The 24,445-nt window shown below is 57.5% G+C and overlaps 1 protein-coding gene across 1 annotated transcript in view; it reads left to right on the top strand.

The window, feature by feature from the left end:
• CACNA1A (calcium voltage-gated channel subunit alpha1 A) overlaps positions 1-23,968 on the top strand; it is a 177,225-nt gene extending 153,257 nt beyond the window's left edge. The window contains exons 34-45 of the mRNA XM_081091349.1: positions 1,828-1,955; positions 4,101-4,197; positions 6,664-6,769; positions 16,575-16,682; positions 16,810-16,910; positions 17,879-17,979; positions 18,079-18,217; positions 18,368-18,481; positions 19,695-19,730; positions 20,772-20,982; positions 21,248-21,495; positions 22,250-23,968. Coding sequence (XP_080947475.1) covers positions 1,828-1,955; positions 4,101-4,197; positions 6,664-6,769; positions 16,575-16,682; positions 16,810-16,910; positions 17,879-17,979; positions 18,079-18,217; positions 18,368-18,481; positions 19,695-19,730; positions 20,772-20,982; positions 21,248-21,495; positions 22,250-23,404 — 2,544 coding nt within the window. The 3' untranslated portion in view covers positions 23,405-23,968. The remainder of the gene's footprint in view (positions 1-1,827; positions 1,956-4,100; positions 4,198-6,663; positions 6,770-16,574; positions 16,683-16,809; positions 16,911-17,878; positions 17,980-18,078; positions 18,218-18,367; positions 18,482-19,694; positions 19,731-20,771; positions 20,983-21,247; positions 21,496-22,249) is intronic.
• The last annotated feature ends 477 nt before the right edge of the window (positions 23,969-24,445 follow it).

Below are 24,445 nucleotides of genomic sequence, written 5' to 3'. Positions count from 1 at the left end.
CCAAGTTTTGGGATTTGAACATGTCTTTTGGGGGAGACACAGTTCAACCCACAACTCAGACCCTTGCAGGAAGGAGGAGTCTCCTCTTCCCTTCCCCTCCTCCCAAGTCTGGTTTCCCGAATGTGGGAGATGTTGTTTGCAGACCTCGGCCCGAGCACCAGCATCTGTCAGCAAAAGCCCAACACACCCACCCTCTTTCGGACTAGTAACCTCAACGGGGAGACCTGCCCCCTCAGTTTCACAGCTGCTGACCCAGGCGGGTCCATGGCCCAGATTCCCAGAAGAGAGAGTCTGCATGGGCCAGCGCAGCCCCTGGCCAGAGGCCCCCAGTGTCCAGCCGCTGTGTGTGCGTAAAGGGACGAGATCTTATAACGCAGCCCATCTGGGAAGGGCAGGGACCTAGAAAATATCTGCAACACTTGACCACCCGCCCCTGAGGGCAGGAGTTTTGTTCACTGCTGTGTAACCAGTACCTAGGATAGTGACTGGCACACAGCAGGTGCTCAATCAGTATCATGAAATGATTCATTAAAAATAGAGTCATTAAAAAAAATAGAGTCATTAAAGTTAGGGGCATCTAGAATTACATGTCATTTATTAAACACCTATTATGTTTCCATCTAAACATTTGTGTAGTGCCTACTATGTGCCAGACCTTATGCTAGGCACTGGGGGTAATAGGAGAGAACACAGGGGGGTGATGGGCAGACAAGTCAGCACAGATAGCAGCACAGTCCATCTGTGCTTTGATGAGGGAAATTCGGACTGAAGGAAGATTTCAAAGAGTGGCCCACAAGGTTGGTGAGCAGGAGTTAGACTACATATTCATCAAAGTGGTTGCAAGTAACATAAACTGACTTAAGTAAAATATGCAGTTCACTAACTTGTGTAACTAAAAAGTCCAGATGAGGCTAGATCCAGGCAAGTGGACCCCATCATCTTTGCTGTTCTCATACTTTCTCCTTGTAGAGGCAAGATGGCTGCCAGAGTGCCAGCAAAAATCCCAGGGAAGGCTCTCATTGGCCACCTTGGGTCATGTGCCCTTCCCTAACCAATGGTGCCTAAGGAGCCATGAGATGGGGTGAGCCACACCCAACTACAGCATTTAAGTATAAAGGGGAAGTTACCCAGGTTGCCACTAAAGAAGCAACTTTTGCAAAGGCCTGGGACAAAATTGTTGCAAGCTCCCCATGTGTTAAGGGCCAGAAGAACACCTGAAAAGGAGCTACCAGATGCAGATGAAGGCAGGAAAACTCATCCATCCATCCATCCATCCATCCTAGAAACTCAGGGTGGGATAAAAGCAGGAGTACAGTTGTTTGTATGGAAAAGCATACAGTCATTAATAAATAATTACTAATAAATAATAAAACCCACAAATAATCTGTTTCGTATATTCACAACTGTAAGTACTTTTGCCCCCGCCCATATTTGCTGAGTCCTTACTTTGTGCTGGGGCTGGGAACACAAGGTTCTTGCCCACGTGGGGCCTTCACTCTGGCCTTGTTGGCGGCCAGGTATGGGAGGGCTTAGGGTGATGGCAGTTCCCTTGCTTTTGGCCATCATTTCACACAGCCTCTCTCACCTCTCTCTCCAACTCCCTGTCTCCATCTTCCCCTGTCTCCCTCCCACATCTCCGTTTCTCCATCTCCCTGTCTGGGCTCCGTGTGTGAGCATGTGCCTTTCCTCCCTATCCCTTCCCTGCTTCTCTTTCTCTGTCTGTCTCCCTTTCTCCATCTCATCTCCCTCCCTCTGGACCTCTGTGTAAATGTGTTTGGATGGGTCTCGCTCTCCCCCACTCCCTCTTGGCCCCTGGGGTTCCCACAGATGCTGAACCTCTTTGTTGCTGTCATCATGGACAACTTTGAGTACCTCACTCGAGATTCCTCCATCCTGGGTCCTCACCACCTGGATGAGTACGTGCGTGTCTGGGCTGAGTACGACCCCGCAGCGTGGTAAGGAGTCACCCCGAATCCTGCAGCCACACTGCCCACCTTTCTCAGGCACTGGAGCACAGGTTAGGGCAGGCTCCAGTTCTGGGGGCGTTGAGTCCCTGAGGAGCCATCAGGAATCTCAGGGGAATCAGTCTAGCAGAAGGAAATGAGAATTAGCACCCTCACAGACCCCGGGTTCAAAGCTTTGGGCACCACCCCTGCCCAAGCCCCAGACTTTCTGGGAGATGAGGGAGGGAGTCAGCCATGAGGAGCTAGTCTCCTATGAGTCTCTCCTCCCCTCACTGTGAGGCCTCCAGATGGTGAGGACAAGTTTGCCAGGCCCCAGGGGGGAAGCCAGAGGCCTCTCAGACTCAATTCTCCTGGGAGTGTGGGGGTGGGACCTGGCCTAGCTCCCTTGGCACATAAGATTGGCTGCAAGGTCAGAGTGGCAGAACCCAGCATCTGCTGGGATCACAGGACCCTGGAGAAGGTGGTCACACAGCCAGGGGAGAGGACACACAGCCTCAGGGCCCTTTGCATCTTCCCGGTCACAAAGGGAGTGAGCTCTCCCATCTCCGTGGGCACCAGAGGGCCTCTCCCTGGCTGCCAGGCAGTGGTTTCAGAGGGTGAGCTCCATCCTGTGCGCAGGTACTGAGCACCTGCTCAACACCAAGCACTGCAGGACACTCAGGGGCACCATCCTAACGCTCAGAGCCCATTAGCCACCGACTGGAGATCCTAGTTCAGGCTGAGTGTGGGGCCTGAGTGCTGGAGGGAGGCCTTACAGGGAAGGTGGGAGGAGCCATCCTTGCCATCCCTGCAGCCCCGCAAGTCCTCCGTGACCGTGACCGAGAGGCTGGGTGAGCCGCGGGTCTGAGACTGGATTTTCAGCTGGTTCCTAACTCTTCCTGTTTTGATTTTAGGTCACAGCAGTTGGATGCTGTCCCCCTGTCCTCTATTCCACGAGTCCCCTCCTCCCAGTGTAGCCCATGTAGAGCGTGGAGGAGGGAGGCTCAGAGAGAGCCCTAGAGAAGGTGCCCTGAGCCCGGAGCTCTGGGCTCACCCCAACTGAAACCCTCTGCCCCCTGGGGCCTGTGAGTGACTGATCCCAAGCCTCCCCCGACCCCTTCAAGCCAGGGGTCCCCAAGTCCCTGACAGTGTGACCTCCCTGTGTGCACAGGAAGGCAGCGTGAAGGCAGCTTGACCCCTGTGCCTCCACTAATCCCCTCTCTTCTCCTTTCAGCGGTCGGATTCATTATAAGGATATGTACAGTTTATTGCGCGTAATATCTCCCCCTCTCGGCTTAGGCAAGAAATGTCCTCATAGGGTTGCTTGCAAGGTTTGATTTCCACTAAAACCTGCTAGCATCCATGGAATGAGTGTGGCTTGGGGTTCTTCAATATATATATTTCACATATATATATATATCTCTCTCCAAAAAACAGAGCCATCTCTCTTTCTCTTGCATTAAACTAGAAAACTCTCTTAGCCAAGAGAATGCAGTCACTAGACTTGATGAAGCATGGAACATACCTCTCTGTTCCCTTCAGCCATTCTGCTTGCTCTTAGCTGAAGCTGCCCATCCTAGGGTCTCAACGGCACCCCAAATCAGACATCCAGGGGGGTCGTAACTTGGCTCTCCTCCCCCCACCATTACCTCCACTCTCTCCCCCTCCACCCTTTGCCTCCCGGAGCCCCCAGCCCTCCCACCACTCCTCCTCCCCATCTAGGCCCCCTCAGAGACCAGCCTCAGCCAAACCAGAGAACTTGACCCAGTTTTTAAAACAACATCCAACGAAAGGATTGTGTCAGGCCCTCCAAAATGAGGGACCCCCCCTCCCCCCCATTCCCTCCGTTTTCCACCAGAACCATAGCTCAGAGTCAAAGCTGAATCTGACCTTTCTCTTTTCTCTCTCTCTCTCTCCCTGCTTGGAAGCAGTGAAATAATATTTTTTTAATTACCTTTTCTTCCATTTTTTTTCTCCTCTTTTCCATTTATTTGAAACACCTATTTTATCGTTCTCTGCATCTTTCTGTATTTTTTCGGCTCCTGTGGTTTTGGTTTTGGTTTTTTGTTTTTTTTTTCTTCCGTTTCCTCCCCTCCCTCCCCTCTGCCCTCCTTTGGTTCTCCGTTCCGCCCCCGTTTGTGTTTTCGGTGCTGCCAGGGGCCGCATGCCTTACCCGGACATGTATCAGATGCTGAGACACATGTCTCCGCCCCTGGGTCTGGGGAAGAAGTGTCCGGCCAGAGTGGCCTACAAGGTAGATTACCTTTGCTGACCACCACCGTCCGGGCGCCGGGGACTGTTCCGTGCTGGCCAGGAACACCGGCCGAGTCTCTTTTTCCAGCGTTCCTCTTCTTTCTTTCTTTTTTTTCTTTTTTCTTTCCTTTCCTCCTCGAGTAAACGGGCCATGACCATTCCTTGATCGCAGGAGCACACCGTGTCCGTCCTTCTGATGAGTGTGTTTTGGTGTTTTGAGACTCCATTATGGCCGACATGCGGGGGGGAGGGGGGAGCCCCCAGTCCCCTCGTATTTGGTCTCCTGGGAACCAAATTGGACACAGACACACTTCAGGGGGGATCCCCACTGTGCCTCCTTTCTGCCCACCCCGAGCGGCCCCCACTCCCAGGCCGGGGCAGGAACCTTTTGGCAGGGGTCTTTGGCCCCGAAAAAGGCATGACCCTGGCCCCATCTTTTATATCTTGAATCCCAGATCCCGCAGTGCCCCTGCCCCCACACACACCTGAAGCTGATCTCTGACCTAGGGCCTTGGGGGATACAAGACCTCCCAAGGAACACCCACAGCCTCTCCTCCCTGCTCCCCCCCCCTCACCCCCGGAGTTGTTTCCCCAGCTCCTGTCCCTATGCCACCTGCTGCCCCCCAAGACCACCCAACATGCCTCTCCATTGTTCCAGAGTGGGCAGGCAGGCCGCAGCCGGACCCCTGGACCGTGGCACCCTGACGCAGGCCATGCACGCTGCCTTGGCGGGAGCCTGGGGCGGGCAGGCACCTTGGCCGAGGGGGCTGGGGTGGGGGTGGTGCATGCTGGCTGAAGGAGCGAGGGCCCTGCCGCCAGGCGGCTGGGCCAGCCACCCTCCAGGACCCCGTCCCAGAATCTACCTTGGCACCCAAGGACCGACGATCTGTTTCCTCCAGCTCATCCACCAAAAGTTCAGGGAGGACCTTTAAAGTCCCCCCAAAAATATGAGTACCCATCATCCCATTCTCCCACCCACCTTGGTCGGCCCTGTGTCTGCGAGAGTCCTCCCTCCATTCTGCCAACACATTCCCTCCTGCCTCCTGTGGCTGCCTCTCCACAGCCTCCCTCCTCCTCCCCCCTCTACGCACCCCTCCTTCCCAGCCACGGCCTGGAAGAGGCTCCCCACCCGCATTTCAAAGACCCCTGCACCCCTGCACCTGTGCCCCTCTCTGTAGTCGTCCACTCAGGCTTTCTCTTGGTCTCTGCTTGTCTAAGTGTGTGTGTGTGTGTGTGTGTGTGCGCGCTCGCGCACTCACACACGTGTCCTCGCAAGAGAGAGGGAGGGAGAGCCTTCCCTCTGGCCTCTGTGCAGCCCCCGTGGGTCCTAGGACACCTTTGTGCAAAATTGAAAAGAGCACCCTTTCCACCGAACGCTGTCTGCTGGGAAATTGTAACCCAGAGACGTGGTGAGAGCCAGACCCTTTGCTGCTGGCAGCTGGGAAGCTGTCATCTAAATGCACGGATCCACGGTTTCTGAGGCAGGAACCCCGTGCGGGGCGCAGCCTGCACAGCTGTGCTCCGCGGCCCGTCTGTGTGCCTCTCCATCTGCTGCCTTCCTCCCCACTCAGCCCCCACCCATTTCTTGTGTCTACTCTGGGTTTGTCACCCCTTCCCCCTCGTCCAACTCTGTGTTTCCTGCTGACATGTGTCTGAAGCCCCACGTGAACCCCAAACTCACCCTCAACCCCCACCTCCGTGCCACCTCAGCCTGGGCCGGTGCACACCAGCCCAGCATTCTCTCCCACATCACCAAGCAAGGGCCCAGCGCCCCTGCCTGGGACACGGGGAGTCTTCTCTTCCCTGGGCCACGGGAACGCCCCTCAGCCCTCCCCCACCATCACACAGCCGAGATCCAGACTTGCCCTGAGATACACTTCCCACGGAGCTATGAATGAGTCTCGAGATTCCGTCTGCATGTGCCCGTCTGCCGTTCTGTGTGTGATGGCCTGGCCTCGCTGCATGTCTGCGAGGGGCCCACCCCATCGGCGGGGGGCCGCCCGCCTGCTGCTTCTCAGAGAAACGATGTGGCCTGTGCCCATCTGGTCTGGTCTGGGCCGAGCAGGGGATGGGGACGGAGCCAGCGGCCCCCAGGCGGTGTGGCCATGGACCCCTCTGCCTGGCTGTTGCATGTCTGCTCTGATCAGCTTGTGCGCTTCTTCTTTGGGGGGAGACTGGACGGAGCTGCCGGGAGAACTCTGGGGCAGGGCGAGGGTCCGGGCCACCTGGGAAAGCCAGCTCTAGGGCCCAGCCTGCGGGAGAGGAAGGGGCAGGTCCCCCAGTGCCCTCCCTCAGGCCACTAAGGGGAATCGGGGAATGCAGTGCTGGGACAGGTAACCTGAGGGTGGGGGGCACCTCGCCGCTGCCTTCAGAGTTCTTCCTGGGGCTCCCGGGAGGGCGGGTCTGGCTCGCGGGAGACCAAGAACAGAGCTTGGGAATGACTGTCTTGGCCTCTGCTTTTCTGCAGCGGCTCCTGCGAATGGATCTGCCTGTCGCCGATGACAACACCGTCCACTTCAATTCTACCCTCATGGCTCTGATCCGTACAGCCCTGGACATCAAGATTGCCAAGGGTAAGGGAGGCGGGGGGAGGGGTGGGAGCTGAGGGGTAGGACAGGGGGAGGGGAGTGCAGCGGGCAGCTGAGGACTCCCCCTTCCGGCCTGAAACTGAAGGAGCCACTGCCCCACCCTGATCTTCCTTGGCTCGCCCACTCACTCGCTCAGCAAACATCTGGTCGTGCCTCCCAGGCACCAGCCATGGCTTACATATGGGGACACGGCAGCTTCCGCTTCCTGCAGGGGAGGGCCCGCCCCAGGAGGCTCTGAAGGAAGAAAAGTGATGGATGAGTCACATGGACACCTGGGTGGACAGTGCCCCAGGCAGCAGGACCATCAGGTGCAAAGGTCCTGGGGTAGGAGGCCACCTGGGGCCGTGTTGAACTAACTTGCCCTCTGAGTCGGAGGGTGGGGGGGGGTTGTCACGAAGCTTTTGGAGAAGAGGAGGGATCTGACCCTACTCATATTTGAACCGCCCCCTCGTGGGGAGAGTGGACGGGAAAAGGCCAGAGTGGAGGCCACTGGCCTAACCCAGGTGAACCTAGGAGGGTGGCTCCGACTGAGAGGCTGTGGAGGTTCAGATTCTGGATATTAACGGAGTCGAGCCAACCAGAGAACCACGGGATTGAATATGGGGAGAGAGAGAGAGAGAGAGAGAGAGAAAGAGAGAGAGAGAGAAGCAAGGCCACCCTCGGGGGTCGGGGCCGTTGCCTGAGACAGGAAAGAGGTAGGAGGGCCAGGTCCGGGCAAAGGGCGGGCAGGGGGAGGCGTTGGCGGAGACGTGTGGAGACACAGAGTAAGTGGGGGAGGGGGGAAGGGGCTCCTCTGCTTCCACTTCTCGGGGTGGTGAGGGGGTGCCTTCTGTGGGTGCTGAAGGCGGGAGGTGAAGAGTCTTCAAGCTGGTGATGAAGGCAGGAGGCATCAGATGCTGACAGATTTGCAGCCGGGAGACTGAGCGGGCTCTCCACGGGGACTGAGGGACCCCAACGACCAACCTCGGGGCCACTGCAGCGTTAGAGGGCCAGGGAGGAGGGGACAGTGTGTCAGCGGCCGCCTGCAGCCCGGGAAGGACTGAGGGTGACCGTGGGTTCCTCTGACGGGGGTTCTGGTGGAGGTCGGGGTCCCCCGCCTGCAGTGCGACTCGGAAGCCTGGCAGAGCCTGGATGTGACTTAGCAGCAGACGAGGCCGCAGGGCAGAGCGCACACGCGAGCAGCAGAGAGAAGGACGTGGGAAGGGCGCCTGCAGAGGACGGGGTGCGTCCTCCAGCAGAGTTGGACATTGGGGGGCTGAAGAGAGAGGTCAAGGCTCCACCCAGCTGAAGCCCCTGGGATATCAGGAGGAAAGCAGGTCGAACTTCAGGGACACCGGGTCCTGAGGGGAGGAGTGGGGCCAGGAGCCGAGGCCAGAAGTTGCTGGGGGGCGGGAGGGTTGTGGAGGGAGATCAGCAGCTTCCAGTGAGACAGGAGGGGGCAGGTTGAGGGCTGATGGTTAGACATTCAGGTGAAGGGAGAGAGAGCAGGATGAGGCTCGGGACAGCAGAAGCCGGTGGGGACAGCAGCTGGGCACACGTCGTGGGTCGGGCCCAGGTTCTGTGCACACGCACGGGGCTCTGCTGCCCAGGCTGCTCCTGCAGCAGCACAGTTGCAGCTGGAGCAGGTCCCAGCCCAGGGAGGGAGGAAGCAGCTTCCTTGTGATCAGGTGGGTTCTGTGGTTCTGTGGGCTCATCTCGCCCATCTGCCCTGCCTCCCTGTAACCTTGGCAGACAACACCCTCTCCAAGCTTCAGTTCACGTATCAGCTAGTCATGCCACGTAACAAGTGGCCACAAGTTTAGCAGCACAAAGCACACCTATGTATCAGCTCACAGTTCTGTAGGTTGGAAGTCCCGGTGGGCTCAACTGGGCTCTCACAAGGTCGAAATCAAGGCATCGGCCAAGCCGGGACCTTCTCCAGGAGCTCTGGGAGCACCAGACGTCGCAGCACCTGCCTGGCATTCCCGGTGCCCACCCCCGGCCCTGGCATGCTGCTGGTTGCAGGGGGATTTCAACTTTGGAAAACAGGAATGCCTTTTGCCATTGTCTTAGGGCCAGACCCAGCCAAACCCCTCCCAGGGCCAATCCAGAGTCTCATTCAGGCTCCACGTGGCCCTGAGCAACCAAAGGGCACAGTCTCACCCTTTAATCCCCCAAACACAAGGCTCTGTCTGAAGGTGGAGTCTGCAGGGGCCCGGAAGGTTCTGGGAGGGGCATCGTGGGAGCTGAAGGGCTTTGACCTGCCTGAACCAGAGAGGGGTGTTCTGGCACCTTGTTGTCTCCCTGAAGCTGTCTCCTCAGGGAGCTGCAGGGACACAGGCGACAAACAATAAGACCAGAAATCATACTGTGGAAAAAGAGATAGCAGGATCGGGGCTTGGGGAGTGAGGTCAGAGGTTAGACCTGAGCAGGATCGGGGTTTGGGGAGTGAGGTCAGGGGTCAGGCCTTAAGTCAGCATTGCTCAACTAGTGGCCATTCTGCCCCCACGGACACTGGGTAATGTCTGGGGCATTTTTGATGGTCACACTGGGAGGGGCTGGTGCTAGTGGCATCTGGTGTGTAGAGGCCAGGATGCTGATGCTGCTGAATGTCCCGGAGTGTGCAGGACAGACCCTGTGATGGCGGCTCTTCACCAAACGGTCTGCAGAACCCTAGCTGGTCTGGCTCAGTGGATAGAGCATTGGCCTGCAGACTGAAGGGTTCAATTCCAGTCAAGGGCACATGCCCGGGTTGCAGGCTTGATCCCCATTGGGTGTGTACAGGAGGCAGCCAATCGGTGATTCTCATCATTGATGTTTCTATCTCTCCCTTTCCCTTCCTCTCTGAAATCAATAAAAATATATATTTTTTTTTTTTTAAAAAAAGGTCTGCAGGGAGGACCATTGGCCTATAAACTCTGGGACACCACAAGTTCATGGGCGACTGCTGCCTGTGCACTAAGAGTCCTGGTGCTAATAATTCTGTAACTGGAGGAGGCCTAAACCTGGGGTTCAGCCTTGAGGGAACCCCATGACCCTAGGGGAGGGCCACCTGGAAACCCTCTAAGGATTTTCCCTTTATTTTTTTAATTTTTTTCCTGATCAATTCAGTGTATTTTTTAAATCTTTATTGGTGATATAGTATTATAGGTGTCCCCCTATCTCCCCCCATTGCCCCCCTCCACCAAGTGCCCACCCCACCCCAGGCCTTTGCCACCATATTGTTCGTGTCCATAGGTAATGCATATATGCATATAATTTTTTGGTTATTCTCTTCCCATCCACCCCCTTCCCTCTGAGATTCCTCAGTCTGTTCCATGTTTCCCAGCCTCTGGTTCTGTTTTATTCACCAGTTTATTTTGTTCATTAGACTCCTTGTTGGTTTATTTTCATTTTTAGATTCAATTATTGATAGATATGTATTTATTACTATTTTATTGTTCCTATTTTTAATATATTTTTATTGATTTCAGGGAGAAAGGGAGAGGAAGATATAGAAACATCAATGATGAGAGAGAATCATTGATTGGCTGCCTCCTGCATTTCCCCTACTGGGGATTAAGCCTGCAACCTGGGCATGTGCCCTTGACCAGAATCAAACCCAGGACCCTTTAGTTCCCAGGCAGATGCTGTATCCACTGAGCCAAACCAGCTAGGGCTTCATATTTTTTATATTTTTTTATCTTCTTCTCCTCCTCCTTCTTCTTCTCCTTCTTCTTCTTTCTCCTCCTCTTCCTCCTCCTCCTCCTCTTCTTAAAGATACCCTTGAACATTTCATGTAATACTGGTTTGGTGGTGATGAACTCCTTTAGCTTTTTCTTGTCTGAGAAGCTCTTTATCTGACCTTCAATTCTAAATGATGACATTGCTGGGTAGAGTAATCTTGGTTGTAGGTCCTTGCTATTCATCACTTTGAATATTTCTTGCCACTCCCTTCCGCCTTGCAAAGTTTCTGTTGAGAAATCAGCTGACAGTCGTATTGGTGCTCCCTTGTAGGTAACTAACTGCTTTTCTCTTGCTGCTTCTAAGATTCTGTCTATGTCTTTAACCCTTGATATTTGAATTATGATGTGTCTTGGTATAGGCCTCTTTGGATTCCTCTTGTTTGGGACTCTCTGAGCTTCCTGGACTTGTAAGTCTATTTCTTTTACCAGGTAGGGGAAATTTTCTGTCATTATTTCTTCGAATAAGTTTTCAATGTCTTGCTCTCTCTCTTCTCCTTCTGGCACCCCCATAATGATTGTTGGTGCACTTGAAGTTGTTCCAGAGGCTCTTTATACTACCTTCATATTTTTGGATTATTTTTTCTTTTTGCTCTTGTGCTTGGGTGTTTTTTACTTCCTCATATTCCAAATTGTTGATTTGATTCTCAGAATCCTCTACTTTACTGTTGAATCCCTGAAATTATTCTTTATTTCGTTAGTGTATGCTTAATTTCTGACTTCCTTTTTCATGTCTTTGATGTTCTCACTAAGATTCTTGAAAGTCTCACTAAGTCCCTTGAAGCTCTCATTAAAACCCTTGAGCAACTTAGGAACATTGTTTTGAACCCTGTTTGCTTGCTTTTATTTCATTTAGGTTTTTTTCTGGAGATTTCTTCAGTTTTTCATTTGTGACATGTTTCTTTGTCTCAGCATTTTGGCTGCTTCCCCGTGTTTGTTTCTATGTATTAGGCAGATCTCTTATGTCTCCTGGAATTGGTAGAATGGCCTTGTGTAGTAGGTGTCCTATAGGGCCCAGTGGCTCAGCCTCTCCAGTCACCAGAGCTGGGCACTGTAGGTATGTCCCTGTGTGGGCTGTGTGCACCATCTTGTTATAGTTGAGTCTGGATTGCTGTTGGCGTCACTGGGAGGAATTAACCTCGAGGCCAAGTGGCTGTGAGGACCACCTGTGTCTACAGTGGAGGAGCTGCTATGCAGGCGACACCCCTGTGGAGCAGGACTTGCTTCAGTGGGGCTTTGGTGCTCATTGAGTCTGCCCCTGGAGTGTGTCGCTTGCGGATGTGTAGAGCTGTAACCTGGTATGGCCTGAAGCTGTGCACCGGCTCTGGGGCCTCCTGGGAGGTGCAAAGTCAGCCACTGCCTGGGGCCACCCCTTAGGAGCTACAGAGGGATCTGCAGATGCCGCTACTTGAATTGGGCTTGGAAGTGCCCAAGTGAGGCCCAGCTGCGAAGCAAGGCGGGCTGGGCCTCTTCTTGATAGGTTTGGGGCACACTGACACCAGCTGCAGCTTGTTTGAGAGGTTTTAAGAAAGTCTGAAGCCTGAGCCAGGACAGGCCATTCATATGGAAAATTGGATGGGGTGGGGTCTCCAGGGCAGAGGGAACAGTGTGGGCCATGCTGATGGAAACTCAGATATGGCTGCCAGTCAGTTCTGTGTGGGGGAGGTCTCAGCACAGGAACAATGACCCCTGTGAGCACCCCCCTGTCTGGGAGAAAGCCACCCCCCGAGTTTCTGCTCCGATGCCAGACAATTTCGTTCCTCCCCCTTTGTCCCTGGATTCAGAGGGATTGAGTCCGAGTAAGTCCGTATGCCAGCCCTTTAAGAGATATTGCTGGGAATCCAGCAGCCTCCGTGTCACTCAGCCACAGTCCCTGCTAGTTTTTTTTTTTTTTTTTTTAAATATATTTTTATTGACTTTTCACAGAGAGGAAGGGAGAGAGATAGAGAGTTAGAAACATCGATGAGAGAGAATCATCGATCAGCTGCCTCCTGCACATCTCCCACTGGGGATGTGCCCGCAACCCAGGTACATGCCCTTGACCGGAATCGAACCTGGGACCTTTCAGTCCACAGGCCGACGCTCTATCCACTGAGCCAAACCGGTTTTGGCCCCTGCTAGTTTTTATAGCCCGAAGTTATGGGGACTTCTCTTCCCAGCTCTGGAACCCTGGGCTGGGGGTCTGGTGTGGGGCTGGGACCCCTTGCCCCTCACGGGAGGCCTCTGCAGCCTAGATATCCCTCCCGATATAAAAAACACCACATGCGAGTGTCGGACCAGCCCATTCCGCGCCTCCACCCCTCCTACCAGTCTCGATGTGCTTTCTTCTTTACTTCCCTAGTTGTAGGACTTCCGTTCAGCCTGGTTTCAGGCGGTTCTGAATGATGGTGGTTCTGTATTTTAGCTGTAATTTTGATGTCGTTGTGGGAGGCGGCGAGGACCAGCGTTTACCTACACCACCATCTTGGCTCTTATCGGGATTTTCCCTTCATTTAAATGTGAATGACAATCCTGGAGGCCAAGCTTCCCAGCAAATCGAAGCAGAATTCACTGGTTCTCAACCGGGTGATCTTGCCCCCCCGGGGACAACTTGGCAATGTCTGGGGACACATTTGGTAGTCAGGACTTGGGAAAGGAGGTGCTACTGGCATCTAGTGGGTGCTGCTCATCATCCCACAATGCACAGGACCGCCCCACAGTCACTGACCCCACAATCACACGTGGGGGTGGGCAGTGCTGACTGAGGCCCAGGAACCCTGCCCTGACTCCCTTGTGTCTTAGTCAGCACAAGTGGCTATCCTCCTATATAATAAAGAGGCGATATGCAAATTGATCCTCACGCCATAACACCGTCACAAGATGGCGGCACGCACAGCGGCCGCTCCTCGCGGCTTCCACCAGAGTTTCCACAGCCCCGCGTGCACGCTGCGGGGGCAGGGCCTGGTGGCCACTCCGCACGGCCTAGAGGTGGGGCATTAGGGCGGCTCTCCAGGACTTGGGGCCGTCCCGCGGCGCGCCGGCCACACAGGGCGGGGCTCCGGGACTCAGGGTGATCCCATGGCGCAAGGTGGGGGGTGGGAGTGGGGGGGGGTCCCGGGTCTCCTGCGACTTCGCACGACAGGTCACTAGCAACAAAATAACAGCGACTGGGGGGCTTAAACAGCAGGAATTTATTTTCTCACATTTCTGGAGCCTGAAGGTCCAGGTGCAGCCAGGGCAGTTTCTCCTGAGGCCTCTCTCCTCGGCGTGCAGATGGCCAGCCGCCTGCGTGCTGTGCCCCTGCGTGGCCTTTCCTCGGTGTGTGCACACCCCCAGGGTCTCTCCCTCTTACAGGACACCAGTCCTCTTGGGACCTCATGTAACTTTACGTCCTTAAAGGCCCCGTCTCCAAACACATTCACACAGGGGCTGAGGGCTTCAGCATGGATGTTGGAGGGGCAATTCCATCCCATAGCAGGCGCCTTCTCTCTCTCCTCTAGAAGCAGGAGCTCGCTACACTGTCAGGAGGGGGTGACTTCGAACAGGAAATGGCACCTTCTCTTCTTTACCTTCCCATGTGTCTGCGAAGGAGCCATCGAGACCCCGGACACCTCACTTAGCTAGAGACGGGAGACACAGCCACGAATTCCAGCTGTTTCCCAGGAGGGAAGAAACATGTCGTAGGGTGTTGGTGCGGAGGCTCTTGAGAGTCCAGCCACACAGGGGATTGCCCCACGTTTCCCCCACAATAGTCCTGACGTCCCAACTGCTGTAGGGACACATATTAGCTTCACACCACTCCCTGCTGCCCCACCCCAGGGACCACAGCCCCCTCCCTGCAGCACCCGTGGTAAAGAAAGACCAGACCGTGGAGCAGGCCCTCTAGTGGGTGAGAGATGACACAACAACTTGACACAATAAATACAGAGAAGAGGAAGCAGGAAAAAGACAGAGAAGGTGATGGGGGCATGTCTTACTTAAGTAGGGGGGTGGCTAGAAAGCTTCTCCGGTAAAGGGTTTGAGCAGGGGCCGGAAGGAAGACGGGGACCATGTAGAAAGGACAGTCCTGGCAGAAGACACAGCCCGAGCAGAGGCCCTGAAGGAGACTGCTCCTGGCATGTTGGAGGGATAGTGAGAAGGTCCATGTGGTGGAAACAGTGAGCGAAGGCGGGTTGTGTAGGACCCTGTGAACTTGGACCATCACCCTGACTGAGGTGGAGCGGAGGAGGGCTCTGAGCAGCGGAGCCATCTGCTGACTCAGGTGCTCACAGGTGCCGTCCGGCAGCTATAGGAGGGAGAGGAAGACCTGGGCAGAGGCGACGGCACTGGTCCAGGCAGCTCCTCTTCCCATCACCTCCAGAGTCACGTGGGCGAAGATGAGTGACAGTTCCGGAGGATGCCTGGCAGATGTCTGTGCTCGGACCCACACCTGCTGAGAGGGAGAAGCCGGGCCAGGTGTCAGAGGCAGTGCTAGGAAAAGGAGGCGTGGGGAAGGCTGGGAGAGGGGAGGCCAACAGGGGTGCAGGCAAAGCGGAATGTGAGCTCTGCCCGCACAGGGCAGCTGTTCAGCCTGCATGCCCAGTGGATGGTTGTTAAAACACTGAAGTGCTTTCCTGATGGCTGGGAGCCGGCCGCTGCCCTTCCCCCAGATCGCCTACACCTCCTCCCACAGTCCAGCAACTACAAAGTTAAAGTTTGGCCAGGACAGAGCAGGAGGGAAGGAGGAGGCACAGGAGAACTGGTGTATAAAGGGGCCCCGTCCACAGTGAGCAGGGGCCTTGGGACCCATGCTCTAGCTCTGTTATCAATGTCCCTTTCATGCCTGCCAGTAAGTGTATGGAACACGCCCCTGTGACCTCTTGTTGATGAGTGCCCTCTGGTGGCCGTGGGGAGTAAGGGCTGGAGCGGGGAGAGCTGAGAGGAGGACACTGCCCTGGTTAAGGTGGGAGATTGTGGGGCCCAGGGTTGAAGGCTCTGAAAGGGAAGTAGGAGCAGAGGCCAAGCTGGTGTGTTATTCAGGATGGACAAGAATGTGCTGCCATGACAAACAGCCCCACAGTCTCACACCGACACAGGTTTGCTTCCCATTCCCGTTCATGGGTCTTTCCTGGCTTGGCAAAGGGACTCTGTTCATCAGTCACTTAGGGGCCAGGCCGGAGAAAGCCACTGTCCCTAATGTCACCAGCCATCGTGACAGGACAAAAGAGAACCCAGAAGGGTCATTCACTGGCCACTAAATGCCCAAAGTGACACCTCACTCGGCTCACACCTCATTGGCAAGAACTCATCACAGGACCCCAGCCAATCACGGGGTCCAGTACGGGCCACACTACCATATACTCAGGCAGGAATCGCTGGGAGCAGGGATCGCTGACAGAGCCTTAATGACCACCTGGCGGGGGAGAGGAGGCTTGGATGAGGGAGAAACCTCTATCAGAACTGCTCTGTGGCTTCGCAGCTTCCCAGGCCTCGCCACAGACCGATGCTGCTGTGGTAACAGTCCTATGGCCCACACTGTCCTAAGGCTGCAAGCATATTAACTACTTTAATCATCAGACAACTCAGTGAGGCCCTGGCCACTGTGCCTCAGCTGGTGGGCATTGTCCCAGGCACCAAAAGGTTGCCGGTTCGGTTCGATTCAAGGGTAGGGCACATGCCTGGGTTATAGGCTCAACCTCCCATGGGGGGCGGGGTTGCAAGAGGCAGCCAATCGGTGTTACTCCCTCACATTAATGTCTCACTCTCGCTCTTTCTCGCTCTCTAAAAATCAACGATAATATTTTTTTAAAACTCTGAGGCAGGAACAATTGCTATCATCCCCATTTCGCAAATGGGGAGAATGAGGCACAGAGCAGTGGACTAACACCTAATGCAGTTGGAGTCAGGTTTTGACCGGGGCCACCCAGCCCCTGTCGATGCTGAACTATCCCCCCACGCAGCTTCTCCACAGCCCTGTCCCTGCCAAGGACCGGAGCCCCCTGGTCATGTCTCCCTGGGCCAGCTGCACTGGGCACTGGGACCCTTGGGAGCTGCTGGCTCGGCGACTGGCCTAGAGGCCAGCAGGTGCTCAGGCAGGCAGGCAACCAGGCCGCTCTGTGCCCGCATTGCAGGAGGGGCTGACAAACAGCAGATGGACGCCGAGCTACGGAAAGAGATGATGGCCATCTGGCCCAACCTGTCCCAGAAAACACTGGACCTGCTGGTTACGCCTCATAAGTGTAAGAGCCCAGACCGGCCTGGCCCCGGGCCCAACCCAACAGGACAGAGGGGGAGGGAAGGAGGAGGCACTGGAGGACGGGTGCATGCAGGGGCCCCGTCCACAGGGAGCGTGCTCTGTGCCCCCAGCCACGGACCTGACAGTGGGGAAGATCTACGCGGCCATGATGATCATGGAGTACTACCGGCAGAGCAAAGCCAAGAAGCTGCAAGCCATGCGTGAGGAGCAGGTATGGCTCAGGCCCTGACAGCTCTCCCCACGGACATTCCTCCCTCTAGGGCCACCCAGGCTGGGAGACTGCACCTTCCTTGTCACCATGAGGACCATCCAGAACAGTGGGGTGTAGCCAAGCCCCAGGGCAGGTCATTGGAAAGTAAGGCATAACCTGGGTTAATTCATCTGCTCCACCAACACTTACTGGGCACCTCCTGTTGTCAGGCACTGTTCTCAGCCCTAAGGGTGCAGCTGTGAGCAAAACAGACCAGAAGCCCTGTTGTGGAAATGCCAATAATGACAAAATGACTAAATGAGATAGCGCAGCAGAACATAAGCACTGTGGGAAAGAGTGCCTGGGGGAGGGGGTACAACTTGACATGGGTAGTCAGGGGAGGCCTCCCTGAGGAGGTGACTTCTGAGCAAAGACTTCAAGGAAGAGAAAAGAGAGTGAGCCACACAGACACCTGGGGGAAGAACATTCTGGGCGGAGGGAACAGCCACTGCAAAGACCCTGAGGCAGGACTGTGAGTCTGAGTTTTGGAAACAGCAAGGTCTTAAGGCGCAATAGAGCAAGCAAGAGGGGCAGCGGGAGGAGACGAGGTGATAATTATGCAGGACCTTGGGGGCCCTGCGGACAACTTTGACTTCTGCTCTGAGTAAGGGGGCTCCTAGCAGGAATGACCTCTTACAGGGGTTGATGCGTGCCCTCTGGTGGCCGTGGGGAGTAAGGGCTGGAGCGGGGAGAGCTGAGAGCAGGATACTGCACTGGTTAAGGTGGGAGAGTATGGGGCTGGACCTGGGTGGTGGCCGTGGAGATGTAAGAAATGACCCCATTCTGGATGGATTTGGAAGAAAGAGGCTAGAAGGCTACTGATGAATCAGACCCTCCACAGCCTCCCTCACCCCCCCACCTATCCCTAACACGCACACGCACACGCACACGCACACACACTCTGCACACGCTGCTCTCTGCCTCCCCAGAACCGGACACCTCTCATGTTCCAGCGCATGGAGCCCCCGTCACCAACGCAGGAGGGGCAGAACGCCCTCCCCTCCACCCAGCTGGACCCCGGAGGAGGCCTGTGAGTGTCACTGGCTAGGAAGAGGGATGGAAGGGCAGGGAGTGCCCGTCCCAGGTACAGAAGCTCCCGGAGTGCCCACTGCCTGTGTCTCCCGTGCAGGATGGCTCATGAAAGTGGCATCAAGGAGAGCCCTTCCTGGGTGACCCAGCGAGCCCAGGAGATGTTCCAGAAGACGGGCACCTGGAGCCCGGAGCGAGGGCCCCCTACCGACATGCCCAACAGCCAGCCCAACTCTCAGGTGCCTCTGTCCTCTCGCTGCCCCACTGCTCACGGCCTGGGCAGTCCAGGAGGGTGGGGCCCGGACCTGCAGCTCCACATACACCGGGCTGCCCCTGGGGCACGTGTGCCCAGCCCCGGGGCTCACCCAGCCTTGCCATCTGCCCTGCAGTCTGTGGAGATGCGAGAGATGGGCCGAGATGGCTACTCAGACAGTGAGCGCTACCTCCCCACGGAAGGCCAGGCCCGGGCGGCCTCCATGCCCCGCCTCCCAGCAGAGAACCAGGTGAGCGCTTTCACCCACCCCCTTGAGGGGGGCCTGGGCCCCAGAGGCCCTGTCTCCTGAAGCCCAGGGCACCTCCTTCCTCCTCCGGGACGCAGGCCCCGTCCTCTGAGCTCCTCCTAATGGAGGCCAGAGAGAAAGGGGCTCCCCTGGGCAGGGTGCAGTAGCCACTGCCAAGTGGTTTGTCTCTGCCCTGTTTGGGGGTGCTGAGGCGGGAGGATGTGGAGAACACGTGGGGGTGAGGGAGGTGATGTGTGAGACTGCAATCAAGCATGCACACACATGCACACAGGCATGCCCACACATGCACACATACACATACACATGTGTGTGTTTTCATACACATGCACTCGCTTGCACACGTAGGTCTGCTTTCAGAAACCTGGCAGGTCCTAGGACGTGGTGACAGAGTCTGGGGAAGGCCCGGGACAGCTTGGGTTTGTCCTGTCTGGTCTCCGTGGGGGCTGCTGGGGAGGGGCAGGGCCGTGTGCCTGATGTGTGTCTGTGTGGCTGCTTACCAGCTGCAGGGCCCTGGGAAGGAGGAGGGTATGCGGGTCCCAATGCCCCGGGCCCATGGGAACTGAAGCCAGAAGCATGGCTGGCTGTCCACCTGGCCCAGGAGGTGGGGCAGCATGTCTGACTGCAGGGCTGCCGCGTGCTGTGCCGGCTCATCTGCACGGGGTGGAAGGCTGCGCTGTGCCTGGCTGGGCCGGGGTCTCCGAGGGGCCCGGCCCCTGGCTGTGGGAAGCACCCAGACTGCATGTGGCTGCCCAGCCCTATCCTGCCAGCCTCTGACCCCCAGGACTTAGCTGCTGGGCCCTGGGAGAGGGTTGAGACAAACCCAGCTGATGGCCACCTCCCCAAACCATCCCCCACCCCCAGCTTTGAGTGTCAGCCGGAGCCAGGGCTGGAGGCATTGCATGAGGCAGAGCCGGGGGCCAGGGGCCTGTGGCTACACCATCCCATCTGTCCATCTCTTGCCTCTGCCATCTGTCTGTCTGTGGTGTCTCCTGTCTGTCTCCTCTGTGCCCCTGGGGGGACTGCTGGCTGGGCCAGGGTTATCGGTTCCCAGGGACGTTAACCCCTCTCTCCCTCCCTCCATTCTCCCTCTCACTCCTCAGGTCTATGCACCACCTCTCGCTCCCCCTCTTGGCTTTTATATTTATTTTCTTCTTTCTGTTTTTTCTGTGTGCACCATCCCGTGGGGCTGTGACAGAGGAGAAGGGGCCGGCCACGTGGGAATAACCTCAGTGTATGTACCGCCCGCCCGTCTGCCACCAGCTGGGCTCTGGCCCCCTCTTCCCGCCACCCCCCCGCGGGGGAGTCCTGTCTTTTCGGACTCCATCCTTTCTTTGCAGACAACACCTCCCCCCTCCCTGTGGAGACCTGTCCCCCTGTGTTCTGTTCTCTGTGTGCCCCCCATGTGCCCTGTGGGGTGGCCCTTCTTCACCCCTCTTCCCCTTCCCCTCCTCCACCCCTTTCTCTTCAGAGCCCCGCATTCCAGGAATCCTGAACGATGCCCCCACAGCTGGCCCACTCTTTTTCATTTCCCTGCCCACCCCTGACCCTCTGGTCTTGCAGCCCTGTGTCCCTTAAAACCCCTGCCTCGGGCATGCCCCCGGCCACTCAGCTGTGCTGGACTCTAGGGGATGTCCCCCGGCTCCTCTTCCTCTCCTCTCCCAGCTGCAGAGAACCAGTGGGGGGGGGCGGGGAGGGGGGGCAGAGAGGGGGATTTAGCCCCGGGGGTGGTGCAGCACGCACAGGTTCCCAGCTGCAGGCGGAGGATGAGAAGGCAGGTCTCCCAGGACCTGAGTGTCAGGGCAGCCCCTCCAGTGGGCAGGAAAGCCCAGGCCCCACTGGCCAAAGGGGTCAGTGATTGAGGTGCTGGGTGCCTGGCCCTGAACCTGTAGGCCTCACAGCCTCCAAGAGAGCAGGCAGGGGTGAGCAGGGCAGGCTGCCCAGTACCCAGTTCCCAGGTTTGCACTCAGGGTGAGCACAGCTCTTCTCTTCTGCCAGGCTGCATGTCCGTGGCCGGATGCCCAGGGCGTAGAGGTGCCCCTGGGAGTGGTCCTTGAGAGGCAGCTGGGATGGATCAGAGGCTCTTGGCCAGAAACCCGGATGGGCCTGGGAGGGGACAGAGGCACCCCGGGGCCCTAGGTGATCGGGCCCCACCACCCACCACCCACCCCCACCCAGGCCTCGGCCTGAATGGTCACAGCCCATCACTGATGGCTGATCGGGCAGGACAGGTGGGGCCAGCCTCTGACTCCAGCCGCTGACCTGTCTTCCCCAGACCATCTCAGACTCCAGCCCCATGAAGCGCTCGGCCTCCGTGCTGGGCCCCAAGGCCCGGCGCCTGGACGACTACTCCCTGGAGAGGGTGCCGCCAGAAGAAAACCAGCGGCACCACCAGCGGCGCCGCGACCGGGACCGCGACCGGGACCGCGACCGCGGCCACCGGGCCTCCGAGCGCTCCTTGGGCCGCTACACGGATGTGGACACAGGTGGGCCACCCCGCAGGGCCCAGGAACCGAAGGCTATGCCAGGGGACGCGAGGGGAGAGGGGAAGAGAAAGCAGAGGTGGGGAGACACAGAGAAGAGAGCTGGGTGGCACCCGCTGGGCTGAGGGAGCCTGGGGACTGGACCCCCAAAGCCCCCGGGGCCAGAGGAAAGCATGCTTTTAGGACCCACAGGCCGTCTTGGTGGCCTCCTGTGTGCATGTCCCGCCCACCTCACGGCCTTCTGTCTGTCTGACCCTGCCCGGCCCAGGCTTGGGGACAGACCTGAGCATGACCACCCAGTCGGGGGACCTGCCGTCAAAGGAGCGGGACCAGGAGCGGGGCAGGCCCAAGGACCGGAAGCACCGGCAGCACCATCACCACCACCACCACCACCACCCCCCGCCCCCCGACAAGGAGCGCTATGCCCAGGAGCGGCCTGACCACCGGGCCCGAGCCCGGGACCAGCGCTGGTCCCGCTCACCTAGTGAGGGCCCCGAGCACATGGCACACCGGCAGGTGGGTGTGGCAGGAGTTGCCCCCAGACCGAGCCAGGGGGGACCAGGAGAGGAGGGTGGCCCCCCCACGCCCCACGGCCACTCTGGGCAGGGTCCTCACGCCCCACTGTGACCTCTGACCCTGCCCCACCACTGGGCTCCTTCCCAAGCCAAGGGGGGCCTGGGTGAGGGTGGACCTGGCCTCCCGCCACTGTGGCCCCCACTCTGCCCCAGCCCCTGCCGCCTGCCCCCCCCTGCCTGCAGCTGCTTCCTCCTTGGTTGTGGATCACGTTTGCGTTCTGGCCAGCCCAGTCCTGCGCTGGCTGCCGCTGCCTTGCGCTTTCCTTTAACCCGGCTTCCGTTTTTGTTCCGATTATGATTTCTGTCCTCTGGACGCCTGTGAGTAATTTTTGAAACTTCTGCTATTTTAACCCCGAAACTTACAAAACTCCATTTCTCATTTCTCTTTTCACTTTGTTGTGTTGGTTTTTGACTTCCCCCGCCCTCCTGTCTCTCTCCCTTCTCCCCCTCCGCCCCCACCCCTCCCCCTTCTCCCTCTCCTCCCCCTCCTCCCGGTGGCTGTTGCTTTTTTCCTTTTTTTTCCATTCAAACGTCCTGTCCTCCACTCCCCCCCCCCCCCTCCCGCCCCGGCCCCTCTCCCGCCTCCTCCGGTTCCCCTCGGACCCTCCCCGTGTCTCCTCCTGTCTCCTCCTGGTTGATTTTGTTGTATCTTTTGTTTTGATTTCCTTTGTTTCAATTTTCGTGTAGGGCAGTAGTTCCGTAAGTGGAAGCCCAGCCCCCTCAACGTCTGGCACCAGCACTCCGCGGCGGGGCCGCCGCCAGCTCCCCCAGACCCCCTCCACGCCCCGGCCGCACGTGTCCTACTCCCCCGTGGTCCGCAAGGCCGGCGGCGCGGGGCCCCCGCAGCAGCAGCAGCTGGTGGCGCGGCCGGGCCGGGCGGCCCCCGGCGGCCCGCGGAGGTACCCGGGCCCCGCCGCCGAGCCGCTGGCGGGGGAGCGGCCGCCGGGCGGACACCGCTCGCCGGCACCGGAGCGGCGGGGCGCGGCGCCGAGCGAGTCCCCCCGGGCGTGTCGCCACGGCGGGGCGCGGTGGCCGGCGTCCGCCGCGCACCCCTCCGAGTGGTCCCCGGGCCCCCGGCACCACGGCTACTACCGGGGCTCCGACTACGACGAGGCGGACGGCCCGGGCGGCGGCGGGGACGACGCGCCCTACGATGCGCCCTACGATGCGCCCTACGACGCGCCGCCCCCCGCGCGGCACACGTGCTCGCCCAGGACTCCCCGGGCCGCGGGCCTGGCGGGCGCGTCGCCCTCTCGGCACGGCCGGCGGCTCCCCAACGGCTACTACCCGGCCCACGGACTGGCCAGGCCCCGGGGGCCGGGCTCCCGGAAAGGCCTGCACGACGCCTACAGCGAGACAGACGACGACGACTGGTGCTAAGCCCGGGCGAGGTGGCACCCGCGCCCGCCCGGCCCCCCCCACGCACCCCGCGCACACCCCCCACGGGGAGGAGCCGCCCGGCCGCGAGGCCACCTCGCTGCCACCGGCCCGGCGCCCGGGGGAGGCCGGGGAGAGGACCTGCCGGGCGCCCTCGGACTCTGGAGGGAGTCCCCAGGGCCGGGGCGCACCCGAGTGCCCCACCGAGACCCTCGGCGCCCCCTACCCAGCCCCGACCCCCCGCGACGGGGACCCTCGGGGGGACAGACCAACCACACAGCCAAGGGATTCGAATTAACTCAGCCATTTTTGGAGAACCTTGGGGAACATGGAAATTTCAAAAAAAAAAAAAAACATTTTTAAAAAGAAAAACGGGGAGAAAAAAAAAATCGCTTCTATTGATGAGTTTTATCATCTCAATTGAACCTTTCCTTCCCCTGGTGAACGCGAGCTGGTGGCCCGTGTGTGGCTGAGACACCGAAACCCAGCGTCCCACACAGACCTCGCCAGACAGCTCAGACCCCACACACGTGCTCAGACACACACAGGAGTGCTTGCTGGTTATACCAAACCCTACTATTACTGCCTGCAGAAACCGATTTAAAAAAAAATAAACAATTTTAAAAAGGACAAAAAAATTAATGATTGAGAAAAGAAGCATTTTTTCTGACATTTGGTCCTGCTTGAAATAACAAAAGAAAAAAAAAAAGACCACCACCACCGATTTCCTTTGCTTCTTTCTGCCTTTTTCCTACCTTGTTTGAAAACTGTGGGCTTGGGACTGTGAATTATTGCATGACATTCAAAAAGAAAAAAAAAAATAAAAAGTTGAATCAAAGGGCTTATGGACTGAGTGGTCTTTAACCCTCTGCAAAGTGTCCCCGGGGTTTGGGGGGGAAACCGTGGAAGGAGGCACTTTGAAAGTAGGTAAGAAGGTGAGCCGAGCTCTTCAGCATCCAGGTGTGGTTCCAGAGAGCTCGGCACACAAGCACCACCTGGGTTCCCAGCTCGGTGGCCTGAGCGCCAGTGATTCCAGCTGCCTCCTAACCAGGCCCAGGAAAGCCTAGGCCAGTGGTTCTCAACCTGGGCTGCACATGAGAATCACCTGGGAATCTTTTTAAAATCCTGATTCCTGGGCCTCGTCCTCCGGAAATTCTGTTTCTTTGTTATGGGGTGAGGCCACAACATTAGTAACAAAGACACAGAATTTCCGGAGGACGAGGCCCAGGAATCAGGATTTTAAAAAGATTCCCAGGTGATTCTCATGTGCAGCCAAGGTTGAGAACCACTGGCTAGGCCAAAGATGCTAAGCAGGTCCTTGCCAGCTGCCCAATAAGACACTGGAGAGGTGGGGGTGTTTGTTTATTTGTTTTCCTTTTTCAATTACCATTTACATTCAAGAGAGGGTTTTAGCCCTAGCCAGTTTGGCTCAGTGGATAGAGCATCAGCCTAGGGACTGAAGGGCCCCGGCTTTGATTCTGATCAAGGGCACATGCCTGGGTTGTGGGCTCGAT

This window comes from Myotis nattereri (assembly GCF_964212035.1).
Source record: "Myotis nattereri genome assembly, chromosome: 5".
NCBI classification, from domain to species: domain Eukaryota; kingdom Metazoa; phylum Chordata; class Mammalia; order Chiroptera; family Vespertilionidae; genus Myotis; species Myotis nattereri.
Note: the sequence above shows the minus strand (reverse complement) of the source record. Positions and strands in the feature narration are given on the sequence as shown.